General features: G+C 36.7%; 1 protein-coding gene across 1 annotated transcript; it reads right to left on the reverse strand.

Moving 5' to 3' along the window:
- Positions 1–586: 586 nt before the first annotated feature.
- Positions 587–2,252, reverse strand: LOC110624630 (scopoletin glucosyltransferase). Its single transcript, XM_021769843.2, has one exon. The coding sequence runs from the start codon at positions 2,161–2,163 to the stop codon at positions 706–708; it is 1,458 nt and encodes a 485-aa protein (XP_021625535.1). The 5' UTR covers positions 2,164–2,252; the 3' UTR covers positions 587–705.
- Positions 2,253–10,693: the final 8,441 nt, after the last annotated feature.

Raw genomic sequence — 10,693 nt, forward strand, 5'->3', positions numbered from 1 at the left:
AAATCTAACCGATCAAACTGAACTGAATTGAATTAAATCAAATTGATTCGATTTGATTTTTGTTTAAAATCAATTCGATTTTTTCATAAATACTAAAATTTTAATTTTTAATTTATTCGGTTCGATTTTAAATCGAACAGACCGAATTTTTATCCCGCCTTTTATAATAAAATTGTAGAGTTTCAATATAATAGTATTTAATTATAAATTATATTACATGTTACATTTGTTAAGAAATATTTAGATATATCCCTTAAAATTTTAAAAAGAATCTAGAATTTTGTTATCATTAATTCAAAGAAAAAAGCCTAAAACTACGGTAATATTTGATTTTATTTTCTTTTTCTTTTTACTCAGCTCAATATTTTTTAATATTATAAACACTTTACTTGAAAAAAAGTTACCAGTACAATATTAAGTGTGGTAAATATTTTTTATTCAGGTTTAATTCTTAAAATTATTTTATTAAAAATAGCAGCCATAAATTTTGACAATTAAATTTTTTACGAATTGGACAAAAGATATAATAAACAAATTTTAACACTTGAAATTTGTTCCAATTGGTGAAAAAAAAAATCCTTCATGAAATTGAAATAGTGCATAATATTTAATGGTTTGACCGTAATGACAATTTTTTTAAATATAATCGTAAGACTACACAAGTCTAAGAAATGACTTCAAAATTTTCCCCAAATTTCTATTATTTCACGGGCGACGCCGCTGCAACTCTTCAACCAAAGCGTTGAAATCAGAGTAAGAGGATCCACCTTCTTCAACAGCTTCCCTTGCCATTTCTCCCAACTTCTTTGATCTGCTTCTCATTTCTACTGCTTCTTCACCTTCCATAACTCGACTGATTGCTTTCTCTATAGCTTTTCTTTCAACAAAATCTCCCCGCAGCCTCACCCATTCCTTAACCCCAACACCAATCCCAATCTTCAAAACATCTGTCACCAACTTCTCATTGTAGAATTGCTCAGCAGATACAGGCCATGTCACCATTGGCTTCCCAGCAGTTATGCCTTCAAGTGTAGAATTCCATCCGCAGTGTGTCACAAATCCTCCAATGGCTTCATGATCAAGAATCAACACTTGTGGTGCCCATCCTCTTATAATGAGGCCCTTCTCTTTCATTCTTTCCTCAAATCCTTCAGGTAACCACTTCTCTTCATCTTCTTTATAGTTCTTGTCTCTTCTCACCACCCAAATGAATTGCTGCTTTGAAGATTCAAGAGCCATGGCAATCTCCATAAGCTGAGAGGCACTGAAGTTAGCCACACTTCCAAAACATATGTAGATTACAGAATTGGGTTTGTTGGAGTCGAGCCATTTCAAACACTCGTGTTCACCGATGGAAGCTTGTTTTCCTCTTTGTGCTTTATCTTCAATTACCCTATTGCATAGCGAAACAGGGCCAATATGCCACGCCCTCCTGCCCAAGACCTTCCTGTAAAAATCAGCGTAAGCTGGTTCTAGCTCGTAGAAACTGTTGATAACCACCCCAAAACTCTTTGTTTCTGATTCTTCAGATGCTTCCACCAACTTTGTAAGCTCAGTTTCAACCTCTTGTCTCACAGTATCTGGGAGACGCTTTCTTGTCAACTTTATATCTCCAGGAAGATGAGGCACAACAAAGGGTTCTGAATCTGAGGAGACTTTCTTATGTGGCTTGTATTGCTTGATAACGAGTCCAGTGCATAAAGAAAAGAAACCAATCCCGTGAAACACTAATCTTGGAATCCCAAATTTTGCAGCTGCATCAGTAGCCCAAGGAAAAAACATATCAGCAACAAGGCAATCTGGTTGGCATTCTTGGAGGAGCTTTTCAAGAGGCTCTTGAAGCATGGATACTGCATGGAAAAATTTGATGATCAATTCTCCAGCATTGGCATGGGAAGTGACAGAATCCATGTTTTCAAATCCTTCTGGTAATCCAGCCTCCATTGAAGGGAAATTGAGGATTCGCAGATCAATATCTACACCCAGATTTTTGTTTCTTTCAATTGTTTTGGAGAAGAGAAGCGAGTTGAGAGGAGTGGTGATTATAGTAGCCTTTACGCCTCGTGAAGCAAACAGCTTGGCCATGTCCACTGTCGGAATCATATGGCCATGAGCCATGAAAGGGAAGAAGAAAATGTGGAGCTGACGACTCAAACTGCCCATTTGAGGTATAGATTGATCGAGACTTTGTGCCAAATGAAAGAAGCTTTGTGTTTGTATGGTTAGAGGTGTGAGCAAACGATGTTTATATAGATGAATGTTGATTTAGAAGACAATTTTGATTTGATTTTCAGAGTTTAAGAGAAGTTTCCTCCCTTAGCTGACTGCTTACGAGTTGTTGTTGCATTCGTCATTGCTAAAAAAGTATCACTCTGGGATAAGGAAGATACCTTACCTGTTTGAATGATTTTGGAATAAAATATAAGGACAAGAATTACTATTATATCTCCAATGGTTTAATAAATTTATTAACTTCTCATTGGTTTAAAATCATCCCATTAAAACACCGTATATTTGCGAAATAAAATGATTTAATTTACTCTTTATATGAGTATTTTTTTAATTTCTATAATTATAACGGTATATCATTCCGTCTCACAATTTTAAATATCCATATTATTTAATGGCCATAATTAATATATACTAAAATAATTTTATTAGTAATTTATTTAATAAATAAATTAAATGGTTTAATTTTATAAAATATAAAAAAATTTATTAATTAGTCTCTTAATTTTAAAAAATATATTAAAATATTTATAGAATTTTAAAAAAATTATTAATTAATTTTTATATTAATTTTAATTATTAAATATTATAAAAAATTTTAAATATTTTTAATACGATAATATTAATTAATAAAAAAAATTTAAAATTAATAAACATCAACTAATGAATATTTTTTATATTATAAAAATTTAATAATACTAAAATGAAAAATTAATTCATAAATTTTTTAAATTTAAAATAATTTTAATAAAATTTTAAATAAAACGCTGAAGCGTGACGACCGCGATGAAGTATGGGAAATTCATTCCTGATTGACGTAATCACTTGCGTCATAACAACATGGCAGGAGACACTATAGACATCCTCTTTCCATTTTCTCAAATGCTTTTGACCGGTTCCTCAATTATACAATAAAAATAAAACAAAATTAATGAATTTTAATTCATTATTGTTTGAGTTGTTTATTTCTAATTCGAATTCTAAATTAGAGATAAAATTAGCCTCATCTTCATATTTGAATATGTATTAGTCTTATTTATTTATACAGATGAAATTACCATATTGTTGATAAAAATTTAAAATATATATATATATTTAATTATTTTAATAAAAATATCAAATAAATAAATTTATAATATAAAAAAATAAATTTATAAATTTTATTTATATAGTGGTATGTTATGAAAAAACTTACTAATTAATTCATTAATTTTAAAAAATATATTAAAATATTTTTAATATTTTAAAAATTTACTAATTAATCTTCTTATTAATTTAGTTATTAAATATTATAAAAAATTTAAAATACTCTAAAAACAAAATAACTAATTAGTAAACTTTTATAAAATTGAAGGAATAACTAATAAGATTTTTCAAATTATAAGGATTAAATAATTAATAAAATAACTAATTAATAGATTTTTTAAAATATTAAAAATATTTTAATATATTTTTTAAAATTAAAAAATTAACTAATGAATTTTCTTATAATATAGAGAATAAATAATATTTTTTTTAAATTTTATTTACCAATAGCCTATGATTGCTAACCTTATTATTTAGCTACGAATTCAAATAGTTGTTCCTAAAAATACTATTTTTATAAGTTTTCAAATATTAATTTTGCTATTTTAGTTAATTTTTTAATTTTATTTTAGATTATTATAAAATTTTAATTTAATAGAATTAAATGATAATATAAGTTGTGAATAATTTTAGCCAAATATTAATATATATTTTTATCAATTTTAATTGAAATAAAATACTGATGTCTACGATCTAAGAAAGGGTCTAGACACATACTATATTTTAATAGGTTTGATATTTGTTTTTCTTTCGGCTCCCTTTATTTTTTTTTCTTTTATTTTTTAATGATATGTAACCACCATATTGTACCATACCCTTTTGCCATATTCACGCTGATAGTATGTATGGGTGTATTGTGTCCTTTTCTCTCGTTAGGCTACCATTCAATTTCATCTGCGCCACCTAAATACGATGTTGGGCATCACGTGCTCTGTTTTTCCATAAAGAATAATGGGTCTTCGAGGTTAGGATCCTATGGGTAGATTTGCGTCCAGTCCAGTTTACCTGGATAGACTTGAACCCGTAGGGGGCTTAGAGCCGCGAGTTGGGCCCTCTTAGAGCTCAGGCCCGATCCTTCTACTTTGAGCTTCATCAGGCCTAGGCATCTGGAGTCCGGCAGTCATCAAGTTCCCCTTTACCCGTTGATTAATTATTTCATGATTTATGAGGGGATAAATTTTGAGATCCCAATTATTACTATGCGACTCTAGGAGGGTTCTGTCAAAACGTCATTTCTCTGCCTTTTCCATTTCAAATTTGTGCTTTTGCTCGTTGCCCTGTCTTTTGTGCTCCTTCTACTATCTTGCCCTCTTTTTTCTCGGTAACCTTGAATCTTCGATCCGAGGTACGTTTCTTTCTTCTTATGACTTCTACTAGGATCTCCGGGGTGGTCGGTTTAGACTCTTATGTCACTCCTTCTTCCTTTTCTAACTATTTTTCTCGCCACATTGCTGATACTACAATTTTCAAGATTAGGGCTTCCTTGCCTAATGAGTGCGTAGTTTTGCCTATCCCACTATCGGAAGGCCTCATAGATATCCAACAAAAGCAAAATTTGATCTTTTTATGAAACAGCACGAGTTCGGACTTACCTTTCCGTTTACCCCTTTATTTGTTAAGGTCTTTGGGCATTTTAAGGTGACCCCACAGATGTTATCCCTCAATGCTATCTTGTTTATGTGATGTTTTAAGTATGTTTGCTTGCGTTGGGGTTTTGCCCCTTCCATCGAGTTATTCTGTACTTTCTTCTGTTTGGTTAGATCTAACCACAAATTCTATTATTTTGGCCCCTGAGTTGGGTTGTTAATATTTACGAGGTATAAGGACTATATAAAGAGTTGGGCAGAGTATTTTGTTATCGTCGAGCTAAAGGAGAGTTCGGGAATTAGCTAGGATATTGACCTCTCTTTGGAGGAGATTCCTCAGGGCTGTAACGAATTCCTTAGGTTAATTCTACTAGATCATATCTGTCTTCTTTGACTGACCTCTATAAGGAAGAAATATGATGTTGAGAAGTGCATATTTATGTCCAACCTACGAGACTACCAGCAAGCTGGTACCTTTTAGTTTTTCCCCTTTGTGTTCTTTTATTGTTTTGAACTTTGATTAAACAAGTTTTTCCTTTTCTGTCTTCGACGTGTCAATGGGTACCATCAAGCTTTCCAAGAATTTCACCTTATCCAGGGAGAGTATAAAGGATACCTTGGCAGCTTTCAAGGCCAACAATTTTGTCGCCAACGTGGCTAGAGAGGTTTTCCAGGCCCCAACTCCTACATCGTCAGCTTGCCCCTTTGCTCGTACCGTCATGCCTTCTTTAGCTTTGGTGTCGATGTTAGGGGGCTCTTATTTTGCGGCCTTCAGGACATCGGTCCCTCCCAAGGCGCCAGCCTCTTCTAAGGCTCTACCTACTCTAAAAGAAGTCCCCAAGGAGCCTATCATGGTTAGTGAGTCGGCAGATAGTAGTTCAGAGGAGGGCACCAGGTCTCCTCCCTTGGACATTTCCCCCATTAGAGCTATGAGGGCTATTCTATGGAGGGTCGGGCTGCTAAGTGCGCTAGGACTTCAGAGCCCATTGAGGCAATCCCTTCCCCTCCTGTTGATAAGGGGAAGAAGGTGGTAGAGAACCTATCCTCTGCCCAGGATAATGACCTGTTGAATGGTGCTGAGGTCAATGCTGAATCGATGCCGACCTCTATGGCTGAGATGTTGTGTGGCAAGATGTTTGGGGGGGCTCTAGATGCTTCTGACCCTCGTTTTCTAGCTCTTGTCAGCCATCTGGCCTCCACCAAACAACAGGCGACATTCAGCTCGCGTCTTATAGAGGCCTTTGGGGACGGTCTAAGGGAGATGCTCCTCATGGTAAGTTTCATGTCTTTCTTGTTAATACTTCTAAGTTAAAAATTTTTCTGATGTTATTTCTTTTTGTTGTAGTCTTTTGGCATGTATATAGAGATTGATGACTGAAATCAATCTCTCCAGGGCTCTATGGACCATCGCATCAATGAGGGGTGTCGAAAGGAGAACCTGTTTGCTACGGCTAAGGCCCGTGGGCATATTATTTAATTTCAGGGGCAAATCGAAGCCCTCAACAAGCAACTAGGGGAGCTAAGGGAGGAGGTTGTCAGGTCGTCTCAACGAGCTTCTGTGGCGAAGTCTCAACAAGATGAAGCCCTTCAACAATTGTCTACTTTGAAGAAGGCTTGCCGTCAGTGTGATAAGGCTTAGGCTCAGCGAGATGAGGCCTTAGCTCGTGCTACCGTTCTTCATCAAGAGCTCAATAAATATATCGACGACCTGAAGAGCATGACCTCAGTGGGGGAGGAGTCTCGACTTCAGCAACAGTAACTCCGTAAGACGTTTCTACTATGGAAGAGAGGTGTGCCTCTCTGCTGAGGGATGCCAAGGCTGCAAAAGACAGAGTTCAGCACACCTACAAGGAATGGTTGCAAGAATACAAGGACTCAGTGGAGCTGAAGGAGAATATTTATAGGGAGGCCTTCCACATGTTTGCCTTAGGCTACAATCAAGGCCTCAAGGCTGCCCGTGATGCCTCCTTCTGCTCCATTGGCTGACTTGCGAGCTCCTGAAGTTGACTCTGATGGGGAGGAGGTTTGCTATGGAAAGGATGACAACTCCCTACTTAAGAACCCTTCTCTGCCTTCTGTTCAGCAAGAAGGCAACCCTTCTAGATCTCCTGTAAAAAATGACCTAGTTAGCTCTGCTCCCCCTTCCTCTTCTACTTTTGTAACTAATTCAAATGGTGCAGGGAAGGAATAAATAAATGAATAAATTTTCAGGCCTTTTTGTTATTTTTAGGCTATTTTGCTACTTTTATTTTTCTGTCTATTTAAATTTTATTTTTATTCCCATATTTAGGCTATATTTTGTGTGCGTTGTTTCTGAGTAATGTTGAACTGTTTGTTTGATAATTTACCTATGAATGCATCCGGCTTATTGCCATTTGACTTCTGGTTATTGGGGATATTCTTATCTCCATTTTATCTTAATTTCTGTATTGAATATCACAATTTTTACGTCATCTGATGCTTTTTATCCCTTTACTTATCTAGACCTTTTATGAGACTAAGTTATGAGTTCTTTACCCGGGCTAGTTTAGCACTAAAGGTTAGTTTTTTGAGGTCGGCGTTCCCTGCGATTACCCTTGGCTTTTGTATGGTTTCTTACCTTGGCACATGTTATTCCAAGGATTCATTTCTGCCTTAGTTTAGTCTTCCTTTACTTGTAGTTCGATATTTATGGTGCCGGGGTCTATTTCTAAGGTCGATACCTTGGCTTTCTTTTATTTTCCATTTCTCATTTGTGCTGCCGAGGTCCGTTTCTGAGGTCGGCACCTTGCCTTAGTTTTATTTTTATTTTGGCATTTTTAGTGCTGAGGTCCATTTCTAAAGTTGGCACCTTGCCTTATTTTTCTTATTTTAGCATTTAGCTTCTAGTATGGTGCCTTTAGCTCATTTTGGCTTTATTTGAGTCTTCACTTTCTCAACTCGATTTTTTGGTACCGGCAGTCTATTTCTGAGACCGGTCACCTACCTCATTGGAGTATTCACTTCCTCAACTTAGTTTTTGATGCCTACGGTCTACTTTCGAGACCGGTCACCTATCTCATTGGGGTCTTCACTTCTTCAACTCGGTTTTTTAGGTGCCAACGATCTATTTCTGACCGTTCACCTACCTCGTTGGGGTCTTCACTTTCTCAACTCAGTTTTTTGATGCCGGAAGTCTATTTTCGAGACCAGTCACCTACCTCATTGGGATTTTTACTTCCTCGGCTCGAATTTTTTGTGCCGGTTGTCTATTTTCAAGACGGGTCACCTACCTCGTTTGGTCTTCTTTTCCATTACAAATTTTTAGGAGTAGAAAAGAGACTTGAAAAGGGAATTTTATTTATTTAATATTGTAATTACATTGTATTGTTTATTGAAAGTACCTCTTCAGGTGTTGGATGTTCCAAGCGTGAGGCTCTGAGTTTCCTTGTAAGACTTCAATTATGTATACCCCTAGTCTGATAACTTTGGTGACCTTGAATGGTGTAACAACCTAGAAATCGGACCACTACCGGCGCTAGAATTCAAATCGACTTAAGGTCGCCGGAACCCGTAGCAAGCCTACTATACATCCTGGGTACCTGATAAAATCCCATACATGATCATACATTATCACAAAAACTTAAACATTCCATGAAACCAAGCTCAACCTGAACATGTATCATACTGAAAACATAAAACCCATACTAGAGCCCTCATCAAATGCTCTAGTATGGTAAACATCACATGCCTTAAACTTGGTTTAAACATAACTCATAATTAAAACTTTTACATAAGGATCATGTTAACATGTATTACAAGGATAAAAACTAGGGCAAAGCACAGTTCTAATCCATTAAACAATACATGTCCATAACTATTCTATTACATTAGGCTATACCCGCTACTATGCCGACTTCCCAAACTATCTTCGACCCTGCAAACCTAGGGTTAGGGGAAAGGGATAAGCTACAAGAGCCTAGTGAGCATAACATAAAAATAATTTAATAAACATATGCTCATATGAGATGCATCACAACACAAACAATTCACATCAAGATGGACATGTCACCAGTAACCCTCTACATATTCCAATGTGCCTGGCCCTCGACGGAGCTCTTCAGGACTTTCGCTTAAACATAACATAACATATCCATAATGCCAGGGGCGTAGAATGGGCAACCCTGGTCTTTCCCTTACATAGTGTCAGGGGCATATAATGGGCAGCCCTGGTCTTTCCGTATCATATTATATCATAACATCTCGAGGGCTAGTGGGTTATCCAATATCCATCCACATCAACAATAAATCATGCAATGCATCATATTCGTGAGTTCTAATGCAAACAGCCTAATATATAAACATGACATTCGTGATACGTGAACATGCTTAAAAAGTTTGATTACTTTAAAATAATAAATTAGTTTAGTTCTACTCACCTCTGGCTGATGCTCGCCTAAAACTGATGCAGTTATCTCACTGCAGGGCTCTACGGTCTCCCAAGTCTGATCCTATACAGATGGACTCAAATAAGGGACCAAACATAACTATTACATGACTCTAAACAACTCCCAAAACCCCTATAATATATCAAAACATGCACATAAAACAAGCAGAGAAAGGCTGGGTAAGAGACTTTCTGTGGCAGGTTTGGCGGCCGAAGGTCCCTCACAGATCCGAAAGTCAGGGACTTTCAGGGGCAAGTTCGGCGGCCTAAACTCCCTACAGATCCGAAAGTCCATGCTTTCGGGGGCAGGTTAGGTGGCCAAAAGGTTGCCTCCACAAGCAGGTTCGGCGGCCAAACCTTGCTTCGGCGGCCGAACCTGGGTTCTCTAGTAAGGCAGAACTCGATTCTGCCCTATGCATACAGCCACCCAACTCTCCAGTCCTCACACCCAACTCCTCAAAAGCATATATACTCACTCATCATGCATAAGGGCATAAAAACTAGCCTAATCCCCAACAAGCAACAATAAAAACACATAAGAGCAAACATTCATTAATAACCCAACTCAAATCCTAAAACTTTAGATCTAACCATTTCATACATTTTTTACCCTTTACCCCTTCTTAAAACTTGATTAAAACATAAGAAAAGCAAGGATCTAGGTTTACCTCTTGGAGATCTAAGGGTAGCAGCAACCCAAACTTGGAGATGAGAGAAAAATAATCTTCGGAGGTCTCCAAGGTTTAAAAAACTTAGATTCAAGCTCAAAACTTCAATAACAAAAGGAAACTCGTGAATTTCCTAAGATATTTGAAGGAAAAAGAACAAGATCATCAAAGGAAGGGCAAGGACTCACCTCTGCCCGAAAATGGAGAGAAAGCTCTCTCATTTTCCGGCTAAAGGTCTCTTATAGGTGGCTGGTTAAACCACTTTCGGGGGCCGAAAGGGGAGGTCCCATGGCTACACCACTTTCGGCAGCCGATCCTGATTTTTTCCTTCCAAAACTATTTTCTTTCCTTTTAACTTAAAACCTTAAAATTTTCAAATTCATTTAATAAAAACCTTATTTTACCCTTCCTAAGAAGATTCCGGGTTCTAATGGAGATTCCGTCGGAAGATTGGAATTCTGACGCCGGAGTCTAGCCGGGCATTACAAATGGTCCTTCCTAAGTCCGTGCTAGCTTTCCTACAACGACTCTTTTTCTCGTGGCTTCTAGCCTTCTTAGGGTCAGGTCTCCAACTTTCAAGTTCCTCTCCTAAACCTTTTGGTTGTAATACCGAGCTGCTCTCTATTGGCAGGCTGTTGTTCGCACTTGTGCTTCATCTCTAGCCTCCTTCGAGGGCCTCCAGATTACTCCTCAATTTTTCACCGTTGAGGTTTGCATCA

Source organism: Manihot esculenta, chromosome 10, assembly GCF_001659605.2.
Source record: "Manihot esculenta cultivar AM560-2 chromosome 10, M.esculenta_v8, whole genome shotgun sequence".
Taxonomy (NCBI): Eukaryota; Viridiplantae; Streptophyta; class Magnoliopsida; order Malpighiales; family Euphorbiaceae; genus Manihot; species Manihot esculenta.

Excerpts from the sequence above, each read along its gene's own strand:
- LOC110624630 (XM_021769843.2), bottom strand. The coding sequence starts at position 2,163 with ATGGGCAGTTTGAGTCGTCAGCTCCACATTTTCTTCTTCCCTTTCATG.